Source organism: Leiobunum rupestre, chromosome 7 (genome assembly GCF_980474605.1).
Source record: "Leiobunum rupestre chromosome 7, qqLeiRupe1.1.hap1, whole genome shotgun sequence".
NCBI lineage: Eukaryota > Metazoa > Arthropoda > Arachnida > Opiliones > Sclerosomatidae > Leiobunum > Leiobunum rupestre.
Window position 1 is genome coordinate 50913661 of NC_143390.1, and position 14619 is coordinate 50928279.

At 44.7% G+C, this 14619-nt stretch overlaps 1 protein-coding gene across 1 annotated transcript; it reads right to left on the reverse strand.

Annotated features, from left to right (window-relative positions):
• Positions 1-9: 9 nt before the first annotated feature.
• Positions 10-2310, reverse strand: LOC149936858 (uncharacterized). The gene has a single exon (XM_090153732.1). The coding sequence runs from the start codon at positions 2308-2310 to the stop codon at positions 10-12; it is 2301 nt and encodes a 766-aa protein (XP_090009858.1).
• Positions 2311-14619: the final 12309 nt, after the last annotated feature.

Genomic DNA, 14619 nt, shown 5'->3' on the forward strand with positions numbered 1-14619 from the left:
GGCGTTGTATTATTTTAAAATGCGAGGTTCCTCGCGAAGTTTGTACAATAAATTCGACGTGCGTTTTGTGGCGACTGCGTGATTACTCGCGAGACGCGACGTATCTGGTATCCACGGTAATGCGACGGTATAGCGACCGTTTGCGTAGGTCGTAGTGTTTTCAAACGTTTCTAAAATATCCTTTTGAGAATAGGATTCGGCGTCAGTTTTCGAAAGTCCGAATGACTCCAACTCCCAGAATTTGCGAAGCTGAGTCGAAAGCTCTTCGTTTTGTTTATTTTCAGCGGTAACGGTCATAATTGCGACGGTATTAATCCCAATTGCGCGAGAGGCAACTTCTACCGGACCTTGTAACGTCCAACCAAATGTAGTTTCCATTGCGATTAAGAAACTTCCGAAGCGTTCGGATCGACCACTCGCCACTGCCCATAGAAAATCGCCTCCGATTAATACATCAATAGCGTGCGAATTACTAGCTTCGACATTCCCTGATATTTCGTCTGCCAGTAAAAATCCTCGACTTCTAAATTCTTCAGCTAGCTCAGTTCCTGGTACCGAGAAGACCGAACCACAGATTTCGGGGGCTTCGTAAGCTTCGATTTTCACGTTTTGTCTCGGATCGTGACGGTTTTTCAATTGCAAACGTACTCTCCTTCTCTTCACTGTCTCTGGTTTTGCGCTACCGAAACTGTTCAAATTCAGATATTCTTCTCTAACGACCTCAAGTCCAAGCTGTCTCGAAACACTCTCCTTTACAAAGGTAACGTGGCTTCCATTGTCGAGAAGGCAACGCACTACCACTTCCTTTTTATCTCCTGGTTTCTGCGCTAGGGCTAGAGCTGTCTGTAGTAAAACGACTTCGTTTCGACTACCCGTTATTCCAGCTGACATTTGGGCCACTTCTTTAGGTTTAGTTATATCTTGTTGCGACGGTGGTTTGGAATCACTTTGCGTCCGTGATTGTTCCGCGTTATACTCAGCTTGATCACAGAGGCTCGTGTGGTGACGACGGTTGCATTTCCCGCAACCTCTACTGTTTACTCTGCAATCTCTAGCTTGGTGGTTTTCTCTCAAGCATATAAAACAACGTTTCTTGCGAATTAGTACGTTCTTTTTTTCTCGAAGTGATATCTTCTCGCAGTCAGTTGTGGTGTGGTTCGTTTGTTCGCAATAGAGACAGGGTCTAGTTCTAATTCCCATAGTTAAGGCTGCAGCACTAGAAGGGTTGCAATTGTATTTGTTTTCTCGGCGAAAACTGCGATAATGCGAAGGTTGCGAATGTGAAGGTTGCGAATGCGTAGGTTGCGAATGCGTAGGTTGCGAATACATTAGTTTATCTGTTTCAGATGATTTTCCTAAAACTAGGGCTCGTTCTCTGCTTGCGATTTCCTTTTGAAGAAACTTCAGTAAATCTTCAATTTTCAACTGGTCATCCGAATGCTGTCGACTGAAGGCCAACGTAATGTCTTCAGGTAGTCGTTGTGTAATTATGGGGCATAAGAGATTTCCGTAAGACTGATCCATTACTCCAAGAGACTCGAGACTCCGTACTTGCACGCGGCAAGTATCGTACAGTTTTCTAAGGCCAGAAATGTCGTTAGCTCTTCTCACAACTGGGAGATTTAGAAGAGTGTTCATGTGTTCGCTAATAATAATGTCTTTCCGTCCAAATCTCTCTCGTAATACCGCGATTGCGTTGTCGTAGTTGGCATCAGATAGTGATAAACCTTCGATTGCTCGTAGTGCGGGTCCCTCCAAATACGATAGTAAGTAACTATACTTGTCTGTCTTCGTTATAGCCTCGGAGTTGTGAATGATGTTCTCAAAGTGGGTCCAGAATGATTGCCATTGGCAGATTGTTCCGTTGAAATGACGAATTTCTAACTTGGGTAGTTTGACCGTTGGTGCGATTGGTGCGTTGTTTCTATTCCTACGTGCTCTGTTCCCGAGGATATCATCGTCCGATTCGCTACTATTGGGATCTTCCAAGCGACGTGCTGTACGGGCCTCCCTCCTACGTCTGTCTAGTAAACTTCTCGCTCGTATAGTCATGACTTCCAGTTCATCGATGTATTCTTGGGACGTGGCGAGATCTGCCTCTAACTCGTCTTGGGTTTCAAATAATTGCATTAGATCGGCTTCGTACCCTTTTAGCATTGCTGACTTTTGATCCAACACCCTGACGTATCCTTCGATTTTGTGAACATCGGGCTCGTCTTTATCCAGTTCCGGTTCCAGGAAGTTCTTGATCTTTGTTGCGGCTCTCTTCGTAGCTGTCCTTCTGCTCTTAATGATTGCAAAATCATCCATTTCGTAACCGTTGCGTAGTTTCAGTGAAATGCGGTGTCTTCTCTACAATGCTACCGATATTTAACCTTCTGTATGTACCAGAATTCAGGGGCTTTCCCGGGTTTCGGCACCAAAATAATATAAAATCTCGACTATCAGTACTGAAATATCTAAAGGTTTATGGAACCGAAAAGAATTCGACTATCAGCAGGACAAAAAAACCAACAACCATCCGGTTTAAAACGAAAAAGACAACAACTTTATTTCAAAAACGTCTAACAGACTTTTTTACCGTTAGACCCAGCGCGCGTCTCGAAAATCACACAGAAAAAATCCAACGTCAAATCGCGCGCTTAATAAACAAAAAAAAACCCGAATATTTTTTATACACGTACTTACAAAAAATTTAAAGGCTCGAAACATGTATTTGCAAATGAATTAAAAGGGTTATATACATAAATATACACTGATCAACAATATAGAATACATGAGAAATGTGTTTTAACAGACGGGGAGGATCGGAGACTAAATCACCGTTGGGGTCGTAAACGCTATCCATAGGCTTCACGGAGGAAGATACTCGTGAAGTCCAGCGGAAGAATTCTGCCGAGGGCTTGTCAACATTGGCAACGTGAGACATTCGACACTTTAAGAGCGCCTCCTTAGCATGATTATTCAGACAGTCGTTCAATTGAGAACGAAGTGCTTTGGCATCGGGGCTTTCTGGGTCGTTAAAAGCGTGAACTTCTCGTTGCAGGTCCCGTAAACGAGACCGTTCTAAATTAGATTTAAAATTGCAGAATTCGCGGCAAAGCGCGCGGACGTTCGGTTTAAAATCGTCAAACCACCACTGGCACCAAGAGCGATTAGTGGTGTTTGAAGCCTGTTCATTTACTGAATCGCGGATAAAAGTTTTAACGTCTTTGACAAAATCAGGGTCTTCAAGGGCTTTAACATCCAACTTCCAATAGGCCGGTTTAGACCGAACTTTCGAAAGCGGATTGGCGATACGTAAGATAACTGGGCAGTGGTCCGAAAAAGGACACACTTCGTGAACACACGCTCTGACAGGGGTGGCACTGTCAACGTAAAAACGGTCCAAGCGTGCCCGAAAGACGCGACCACGCTGAGGGACGGAAGTCCAAGTATAGGAACGAGTATTTGGTTGGAAAATTCTAAAAGCATCTTGCAAATCCTGGCCGTTTACGAGGGAACGGAGGGTCTGCGAGACGTTTACGCGACGGTCAATACAGCCGCGGCGGTCGAGAGCTTCATCGAGGGTGCAATTAAAGTCACCATTTAAAATAACTGATTCACCAACAGGTAAATTTTCAATTAGCAAATTTAAATGATCAAGGACGTTTAACGCAACTTGATCGTCATTAGACGGAATATAAACAGAGAAAACGTGAGTGAAATTTTGAGGGGTGAATTCGAAACGAATATAAACCAAATAACTTAGATGAATTTTGACTTCACGAACGAAAGGGAGGAAATGGGGCTTCATACCGATGGAAACACCGGAACCCATTTTAGAAGCAAAAGCGTGTTCGAAAGAATACGACCAGTGTTTCCAAAGGTATGACGCCCCAAAATCCGTTTTAACATTAGTTTCTTGAAAACAAACAATATCAGGGTTAGAATTTTGAATAAATAAACGAGCGCGGGTATTGGTTTCGGGGGTACCAATGCCCCTGACATTTAAAGAATAAATAGAAAGCATTAAAATTAAAATTAAAATTAACCAGTACATAGAAAAATAAATCAAGTTCCGTAAAATACGAAGGAAAAATAAACAAAAATGTAAAATACCCATAAAAATTAAATAGACGATTCCGCTACAATTTCCTTCATGATTTTTCGCTCCCACTGGTAGATGGCCTGTTTAGACAATTCAATAGGGAGTCCGTCCCTTCCCGGCGACTTCCCCCGAGAAAGAGACTTGGCCGCGGAGGTGGTCTCCTCGTTGGTAAAGTCAGAATCAAGGTCTGCAGCTAAGGTGGGGTCAATGGTTGGCAGGTCGGCGAGCAGAGTAGTCTCGTCAGCCTCGGAAGGCGCGAGAGAGGCGTCTGGGGAGTAGAGTGAACTATAAAAATCCGAAGCGATTCCGCGGATTTCTGTAGGTTCGGTAAATAGTTGACAAGCCGGGCCGTATAGGCCGTGTATGACGTTGTCAGAGAAAGCTTTTTTCTCGAGATTGAAAAAGGATTTCGAGGGCGTATCAACCGCCGCAAAATGCTCGGACCGAGCCCTCATAAGGGTGGCGCGCGCTTTGCTTAGCTGCAGATCTCTCAATTCGGTAAGGTACGTTTCACGTGACTGCGACGCAGCAGGAGCCGCGGCGATAAGGTTCTCGAGGAGCGCGATTCTCGAGTTATCTCTAGTAATTTTTGCGTGCCAGTAAGACACGCAAAAAGACTTAATCTGCGGTTTTAGAAAGTCAAACCACCAGATACCGAACGAGACGTCTTCGGGCTTTTCTTCCAGGAGAGTTGTTAGTTTATCCCGCATTTCCGCGACGAAGGTATCGTCGGTTAGGAGACTAGATTGGAAACGCCAATAGGGCGCGCGACGTGGCACGGGAGAAGACCCGAAAAAGTCGCAGAAAACTCCGTCGTGATCGGAAAAGTAGGTGGGAACGTGACGAGCACTTCGCAGATGAGTGTTGGACGAAACGTAAACGCGATCGAGACGCGCGCACATTTGATCGTTATCGCGAGTAGAAGAGCGCCAGGTGAAAGCCCGGAGCGTAGGGTTTATAGCTCTAAATGCATCGGAGAGGTCGAGACGCGTGATGAGATCGCGGAGCGCGGTCACGACACGCGGACGACGGTCAGCGCAATTTTCACGGTCGATGGGTGGATCAAGGGTACAATTAAAATCTCCGCAGATGAAAATTTCGTCCTCATCATTCGCCTGATGGCAATGGCGGGAGATGAAGTCGAAAAGAGCGAGCGCTTTAACGTCGTCTTTAGGAGGAACGTGAACGTTGAAAACGTGCTTGAAATGGTCGATGTTAGAAGTTGGTGTAGATTCGCGTAGACGAACGTATACCGCGTGGCTCTCGAAGGTCTCGCTGTGGTCCAGCTTTGACATAAGTCTGGGCGAGAGACCGATAGCTACGCCAGAGCCGTGAGATTGGTTCGGAAACGCGTGGAAAAGCCGGTAGGACCATTGGCTCCAAATAAATGTACGGGAGAACGCGAGGGACACATTTGTCTCTTGAAGACAAACAACTTCCGGGAGAAAACGATTGACGTAGTCAAAAGCGCGGACGCAATTGACGGCGGTCCCCATGCCACGTATATTAACTGTTAATACACTAAACATAATAGACATTACGATTAAAATTATGTAAAAATTTACAGTTGAGAAAATAGATAGATAAATATATAAATTATTGCTGCGAAAGGGAAGATGCATCGGAGTCATTATCTGTCGTTGTTGATGAAGAGTACAACCGGCGGATTTCCTTCGCGATGTACATGTATCGTCTACGCAAGCGATGACGGGCAGCAGAGTCGGTATCCGCAGCGATGGTGGGATCAGTGTATGCCAAAATGGTCACCTGACGGGCGAGGGCCGAAGCGGAGTCACCGTCTGTAACAATGTTCTCGATTAGACGACGTTTGTCAGGTGCCGAACTCTTTAAAGCCGCCTCAGTAAAGGCCACAAGGGCTGCGTGGTCGATGGTGGGTGTAAAACAGCCATCAGCGTCTCCCCAAGTATTCGTCGCCGAGACGAAAGAGTACTTGTGGGCAGGAACTGGCGATGCCCTAACGGTTATAGACTTCTTCGAAGGTTCGACAACGGTGCCATTCGAAGGTTGTTGGTAAGGGCGCTTCCTTCTGGTGCGGCTTTTCGGTTTCCTAAAACCAACGGTCGAGTCGTTGTCAATCGACGCGTCCATTGGTTCAACGGTGTTTATTGAGGTAGTATCTGAGGGCGCGTCGACTTGTTTCGGGGTGGTTTCGGAGTTCTCAGCTTGTACGAATGGGGTTGGCTCGTTAGTTGACTGCCGGGATGGCAAATTCGGGCAACTCTGCTGTTGGTGGCCCATTTCCTTACAGATATGACAGCGGAGAGGGTTATTGAGGTAGAAAGTGAGCCGTTTTGAGCCCAGGTAGCAGTCGACTGAAGAAGGTAGGCTAATAAAGTCATTTTCCGTTGCGAAACGAATGTGTACTACGCGGCGGAAACTGTTAACCGAGCCAAAAACTGACTGGTCAACTGATGCCGGCAGTTTTTCAATTCGTCCTTGCACTTCGCCGAAGTCAGACATCAGCGCGCGAAGGTCTGAATCAAGGAAATAGGGCGGAATGTTAGAAACAATGATGCGCTTGGGAGCAACGATCACTGGAAGAATGTCAATATGTTCATTGCGGAAATCAAGCCCAGTGGCAATAAGCTGCTGGGCCCAACTGGCGTTTTGGAAATATACTTGCACCGAACCAGAAATACGGGCAGAGTCCGTGATTTGGTCAGCCGGAATAACGTGGGAGATAGCTTGTAAATATTCGTTTAGCGAAGTGTTTGGATGTGGAGCTTTGAAAGTTACGGCTCGTGACATCCAGGATTTTAAGTGAGTGTTATTTGCTTGAAAGTGGCGTACCTTCGGTTTTGTGTTCGTCACATCACCGGTTGAAGAAGCGATGTTAGCGTACGAAGTGGAGGGAGTAGTGCCTGTGGCGAAAACAGCAGCGCTACCGGTAGAGAGCGTTGCGGCCGTGGCGGTGATGCTCGTTATTGGAACGGCGGCGTGACCAGCTGATGAGAGAGACGAGGAGGTGGGAGGAGCGCCCGTTGGGTGAACGGCGGTGATGTGATTGACAGGTGAAGGGGTGACGCTCGTATGTGTAACGGCAGCGTTGCCCGAATTGGAGACGGAGATGAGAGACTTGTTTGACCTTGAGCCCGGGGAAAAATGGCGCGTGCCGGTTCCGAGGACAGCATCATCCGCGGACTGGTACGCGTCACCGTCCGACTTTGCGTCAGCCATGGGCTAACCAAGGCTTAACGCAAAGGCGCGTTAACTAAAAAAACGCGTTTCGCGACTAATATAAAAATGCAATTAAAGCGGATAGTCTTGAAAAAGACTGTGTCCGTGATAATAATAACGAAAATAAGCAATCATGAAAAGAAAGAGGCGAATTACCTGCGTGAAAAATAATAAAAAACGGAGCGTTGTGGAAGTGAGAAGACTTCGCGCCTCTCAGAGAGAGAGAGAGAGAGAGAGAGAGAGACAGAGACAGAGACAGAGACAGAGACAGAGACAGAGACAGAGACAGAGACAGAGACAGAGACAGAGACAGAGACAGAGACAGAGACAGAGACAGAGACAGAGAGAGAGAGAGTATAAAAGGCTTTATTTAAGCCAAATCAAATTTAGATATACAGGTTAGATATTGGTTACAAATGAACTTTTTACATTTACGAGCGCAAATCAATATATACATATTTCAAAATGTTTTTGAAAATCTAGCTGGAAAAATAATGGGTACAATTATAAATATCTTCGTACATAAATACATATACAGGTTAAAGTTGGTTACAATTGAATAAATTAATAAATTACAAGTGGCAATCAGTATACAAGTTTTAAAATTGAAATAAAATGTTTTGAACATCAAACTGGAATAATACGGTTATAAATATTTTTGTAATTCTTGCAAATTTACACACCAGGTAGCATTAAACTCAACTAATTTATCGTGTTGAAGAGCCCACGTAAAGGCTAATTTGATACGAGAAATATACCGGGAGCGAAAACGATTGAAGGTACTTTTTGCAAAATAATCTGGAGTAATTCTGTGGTTGGTCGCGTAACCATCTCGCAGGCCCCCACGATACAGGGTGTCTTTCAAAAGAACATAGGCCAGGTTACAAGCGCGGTGGTGGCGAAAATCAGAAATAAGGAACCAATAATGATACGAGTTATGGGAATGATTCAACAGTTTCGAGAGAAAATTTTGAACGTCAATCAGTATGGTCGTAACGATCGGGCAGTTGAAATACATATGTAGGACGTCACCGACAGCGGGACAAAAAGGACAGTCTCGAAACGGGTAAGTGTCTGGGTCAAAGTGGTTTAAACGAGTTGGAACCGGGAGGGCGTTATGGAGTAAACGCCACTGTGTTGCATTTTCATGACGGGCAGAAAACGGGCTTATCGAATTAACGTGCCAAAATTTAAGAGTATTCGGAGGGGTGAGATCAGGTGGACGAATTGGGTGGGGAAAATTGAGAGAAGTACGAATTAGGTAAGAGTACGCGATTCTAGAAAGGCCTACACCAGTAAGATGGAGTTTAGTATTAAGAGAGCCTGGAAGATTTAAAACAATGATCGGGGAAAGTAAATCACCAAAAACATGATTGTCACGAATTCCGTGATTGTCAAAAATGTCGGGAAAGGCGTCAAGGACGCCTTTTTGTAAGGTTTTAAAAGATTTAACTGTCAAACGGGAGACAGATTCTGGTGATGATATCAGATCTGGGACGCCACGCCACCAGAGGGAGATGGGGTCTAAAAGATCCATGACGGTGGAAACACCGTCACGAGCGAATCTATTAAATAAATACCCTAAAAAGGGAGTTTTATCAGAGTCAGTGATGGCGGGATTGTCGTAAAGAGGGACATTGGATAAAACTTCAAAGACAGAATTTTCTAGCGAAAGATTAAAATTAACAGTAGAAAAGACGGTAGATAACGAATCATAATACTTAGAAGGGCAGGTACGGGGACTTTTAGTTAAAAAGTGAATAGAAAGTGAATGGGAGATGCCGTGAACGGATGCAGAAGCGGTGATATGATTGGGTTGAGTCGGGGCAGAAGCTAGGAGACTAGCAACGTTGGCCACGCGAAAACTCCGGATTTTTTCCGCAATCGAGACCAGGCCGAGGCCTCCGACTTGCTTGGGGAGAAGACAATAGTTTCGTTTTACCCAGTGAATTTTGTCCCAAACAAACGCCTCAAGAGCGCTTTGGCAACGTTCAACAAATTCGGGTGGAGGATTTAAAACTTTAAGTTTGTGCCATAGGACACTAGCGGCCAACTGATTGGCAATGTTGACTCGGCCATACAAAGAACAGTGAGGTTTTATGGGACTCCAACGCGCGAGAACACGAAGGAAATTCTCTTCGAGATCAGTCCAGTTTTTATTAATGACAGTTTGGCTGTTACCAAGATGGACCCCTAGTAATTTACAGCCATCGGATGACCAGTTGAAACCTAGGGGAGAGTCAACGCGACCGCGCCAAGTGCCACACCACAGGCCGACAGATTTCAGGTTATTAACCCGGGCTCCAGAGAGAACGGAGAAAGTGTCGAGGCAAGTTCTTAGAATAGGGAATTCCGAGTCATCACGAACGAGGGCAGTGAGATCGTCCGCGTACGTCTCGTTGGAAAGACGTCGGTGAGGGACCATCTCATGAGGGCGAGAAAGTTCCGTATCGAGAAGGCGAAGGAGGGGTTCAATAGCGATAGAGAATAAAGCGCCGGAAAGAGGACAACCTTGGCGAATGCCGCGGTCAAAATTAACGGAAGGGGAGAGAGAATTGTTAATTTTAATATGAAAAGACGAATTTGTATAAAGCATAGCGAGAGGACCAGAAAATTCAGGGGGAAAGCCGAAAGCGCAAAGGACCTTAAATAGAAAATCATGGTAAATAGAGTCAAAGGCTTTTTCAAAGTCTACGTTAACGAAAGCTAGGGGTTCATTTTTGGCGTCAGCGAGATCTATGAGATCTCGAAGAACGCTTAAATTGTCAAAAATAGTACGAGAGGGGACCGAATAGGATTGAGATGGAGAAATGATATCGGAGAGAACAGGATTAAGACGAAGAGCGAGAACTTTGGCAAAAATTTTGTAATCAACGTTAGTCAAAGAAAGGGGGCGCCAGTTTCGAAGATCTCGAGGGTCACCTTTCTTTGGTAACAGACACATGACGGACTTTGAGAAGGCGGAGGAGAAAGAAGAATTATTCAAGTCGAGAAGTAACTCGCGGTAAACTTGGAAAAGAGCGTGACCTAAGTCATCCCAGAAGGTAGTGTAGAATTCAACTGGAAGGCCATCCAGACCCGGGGAGCGACCCCGAGACATGGATTTGAGCGCCGCGGTAAATTCAGAAAAAAAGTAAGGATTTTTAAGTTTGTTGGAGGAGTCTGTAGAAAGCTGAGGCAAATTTTGAAGAAAAGGGGGTAGAGCGGAAGGAGTCGTTTCAGAATTTGGATTAGAATAAAGGTCAGAATAGAAGTTAATAACGGTATCGCGAACTCGCATAGGGTCGGATATTAAGTCACCGTTTGAATTAAAAACGTTTTCCATTGGTTTCACGGCAGAAACGCGAGAAGTCCAACGGAAAAATTCGGCGGAGGGACTATCAACATTGGCTACGTAAGCCATACGAGACTTCAAAAGAGCATCCTTCGCGCGTTTATTTAGACTATCATTTAATTGGGATCGAAGTTCTTGAGCGTCAGGGCTTTCAGGGTCATTTAAAGCGTGAACTTCACGCTGTAAGTCGCGGAGGCGACAGCGTTCTAGGTTAGATTGATAGTTACAGAAGTCACGGCAAATTGCACGGGCTTTAGGTTTAAATACATTGAACCACCAACACGACCACGAGCGGTCGGTGGAGTTCAAGACTTGTTCACTGATAGATTCACGTATAAACTGTTTCACGTCGCTAACGAAGTCAGGGTCGTCAAGAGCTTTGACGTCTAATTTCCAATAAGCCGGTTTTGGGCGGACATTCGCAAAGGGACTCGCGAGACGCAGAACTACCGGACAGTGATCCGAAAAGGGACAAACCCCATGAGTACAGGCTTTGACTACAGTAGCGCTATCAACGTAAACACGGTCCAAGCGTGCCCGAAAGATACGCCCACGCTGAGGGACGGAAGACCAAGTATAAGAACGGGTGTAAGGTTGGAAAATTCGAAAGGCATCTTGCAAATCCTGGCCATTGACTAGAGAACGGAGGGACTGCGAGACGTTTACGCGACGATTAACGCAATCTCGACGATCGAGGGCTTCATCGAGGGTACAATTAAAATCGCCGTTCAAAATAAAGGATTCACCGGCAGGTAGAGATTCTATTAGATTGGATAAATGTTTGAAAACGTCTAACGCGGCTTGATCGTCGTTAGACGGAATATATACAGAAACTAAATGAGTAAAATTTTGAGGGGAAAATTCAAATCGAATATATACTAAATTACTCAAATAAATTTTGACGTCACGAACGAAAGAGCGATAATGAGGCTTAATACCGATGGAAACACCTGACCCAGATTTAGAAGCGAAAGCGTGGTCGAAAGAATACGGCCAGTGTTTCCAGAGGTAAGACGCACCAAAACCGCTCGTAACGTTAGTTTCTTGGAAACAGACTATATCGGGGGAAGAATTTTGTATAAAAAGGCGGGCGCGGGTATTGGTCTCGGGGGTGCCTATACCCCTCACATTTAAAGAATAAATGGAAAACATTATAATAAAAATGAAAAATGAAAATAAAAATAAAAAGCGCGTAACAAATCGAGAACCGAAATTAAATTTAGAGAGGGCAAGGAAACAAAGATTTAACCAAAAATACATAAAAAGTCCAAGAAATTACTTCGACGATCCCGATTCGTTCTGGAGCTCCCTGAGAATTCGTCTTTCCCACTGATACACAGCTTGTTTTGACATTCGGGACAGGGGACTTTTTCGAAAGGCTGTGTCATTCTTCCTGATGTCATTTAGTTGTTTTAGGAGAGCAGCTGGAGAGTTGGTATGCTGTCTTACGTGTTCAAGAATTGGAATTTTTGATCGGTACATGCTGTCAAACAGGCTAACGAGGGATGAGTCGGATAGTGGAGCAGAGTCTTGATTAAGTTGATTGGAGTCAGAGTCGAGGAAGTCTTCTAAGTCATTCTGGGAGGCCACGCTGGAGTAAGATGACGCAGATTTTTGTGACATCGCTTTCGGGGGATCGCGCTGTACTACGGAAACTTTGTTCGGAGGACCGGACAATTCCGGTTGAGGCAATTGACGTTTATTCTTATTGAGCACGGTAAAACCTGGAGGGTGTGTTTTAGCTGGAGAGCTGATAGGAGTTTTGAAGACGCTCATGTTATCTTCGTTATTTTCGGAGACCGGTATGATAGGGGTCATATCGAGTTCAGGAAAGGGAGATTCCAAATCACTTGGGTCAGTCATCGGAACATCCTTCGATGACTCTTTTACGATTTCCACAGTTTTAGGAACGGTTTCTTCTGTTTCCGGGTTACGGATGCGTCGCGGACACTGGTCGCGTGTGTGACCCGGTTCCTGGCAGTTGTGGCATTTTATTTCGGTAGAAACAAAAAACGTATAGGGAACGTCATCAAGGTCCGTAAAAACTCTTTCGGGTAGATTTTCTCGGGCTTTAGAGGTTGGAAATTTCATCATAACCTGCCTGCGAAAACTTTGCAAGGCGGGAAAATCCGGATCGGCGAAAGAGGCCCGGAGAGTTTTTATTGGGCCTACAACGGTACCATAAGCTGACATTAGATCTCTGAGGTCGGCGTTCTCGAAATGAGAAGGAACGTCGGACACGACTACACGAGTCGGCGGAATTCCAATTGGATGGCACTGGACGAGTGTTTTGTCATGCATGGGAAGGCCATTGGTGATCAGATCAGTGGCCCAGGACGGGTTTGAGAAGAATAATTGAAAAGTACCTTGTACCCTTCCAATCGAATGGATTTGGGCCGGATTAGTAGCGATTTTTAAAGCATCCATGAATTCTTTGTTCGAGTACGGATATATCGACGAGTCAATAAGAATCCCGTGCGAGGCGGTGATTTTCTTATTGAGTTGGCCGGGATCGTGTGGTCTGGATCGGTAGGATTTCTTGGATTGGGTCTGGCGAGCGTGGTTCAAGTTGGGTTGTTGGTTGAAATTTCTGGTAGTTACACCGGAATACGATGGTCTGGTTGATTTATTTGGACGAGTAGGGTTATAAAGTTGCGAATTGGAAGACATCTCGACGTTAGGCTTAGAGCCGAAGCGCGAGATTTGAAAGTAAGAAAATCCCGCGCGCGCGCGCGCGCGAAATTAAAAACTTTCAAAAGCTACGAAGCCTAAAAAGCCGAAAATCGACTTTTTGGCGGAAAAACCGAAAACCGAAAAACGGTTGAAAAACGTTCTCGAACCGGAGAGAGAGAGAGAGAGAGAGAGAGAGAGAGAGAGAGAGAGATAGAGAGAGAGAGAGAGAGAGAGAGAGAAATTGGGAATGTGTACGGTACCGTATAAACAATTATTAAGTCTACATTGGGAACCAGCCAAAGTTAGATAAATCTATTTGTGCTAGTTTTTAAGATAGTTTTAAAAACAATGATGTTAGGTTTTAGTTTTAAGGTAGTGTTGCCAATTTTGAGTTGCAAATAAAATATTGTTTGACCATTGCCAGTTCTGTCTCTTTGTTATCTGTTTAATGCTGACACTTGTTATTTAATTGTATTCCAAATTCATCCCCTAGACAACTAATTGACTTTAAACTACCTCCCCTGATTTTTTTAACTCAAATTCTTAAACTTTAATTCCAATCAATATATATGTATATTAATTTTAAAAAGTGTCGCACACGTTCAACGTGCACTCTTACACAAGCTATTTTTCGAGTAATTTCTTCCTCTTGTTCGTTTAAGCTGGGTTTACCCCCAAAAACGGTGGTATATTTAGGGCTATTCCGAATTGTTTACATTCATCTTCGATAAGAAAGCCCCGATCTGCCATTAATGAGTCGGTAGGTTCCAATAAATTTAAAACTTTAGATTTGATCGTGATCTCCTTATCTGATGTGCTTCCACCATAAAGATCTGACTCTAACGATATCCATCCATTCGGTGCAATCCCAACTAATCCTTTTGAGGTGTTGTGTGATTTGTAAGTGGAGTAGGTGACACCTTGGATTTGATAGTCGGATGGACGTTCAATAAATATCTCTGTACAGTCCAACAAAACTCGTGGTTGGATGCTAATTTTTTTAATTACCGAGAGTCTATTTTGGCGTCATCCTGCGATGATCCGTCCAGAAGAGGGCAAAGACTACATATACTGCCAGGCTAAAGAGATTAGAGCTCAAAGGCTTCCCTACTCGTTCGATATCGATGCCACCTATATTAATTTGACGAAAAACTTAAAAATTAAGTAGACGTGATAACAAAAACGTTTGTTATTGCCGGGACTAGTGGCGTAGTCCTGTAATTCGAAGCGTTTGAGAGGCAGATAATGTGGAAGACGACCACCAACCACTCAACGGGTAGTAGTCATACTTCCGCCACGGGTGCCCCGTCCCTATCCCCAAGTA

Bases quoted from the DNA above. Each gene is read 5' to 3' on its own strand.
- LOC149936858 (XM_090153732.1), bottom strand. From the start codon at position 2,310: ATGGATGATTTTGCAATCATTAAGAGCAGAAGGACAGCTACGAAGAGA.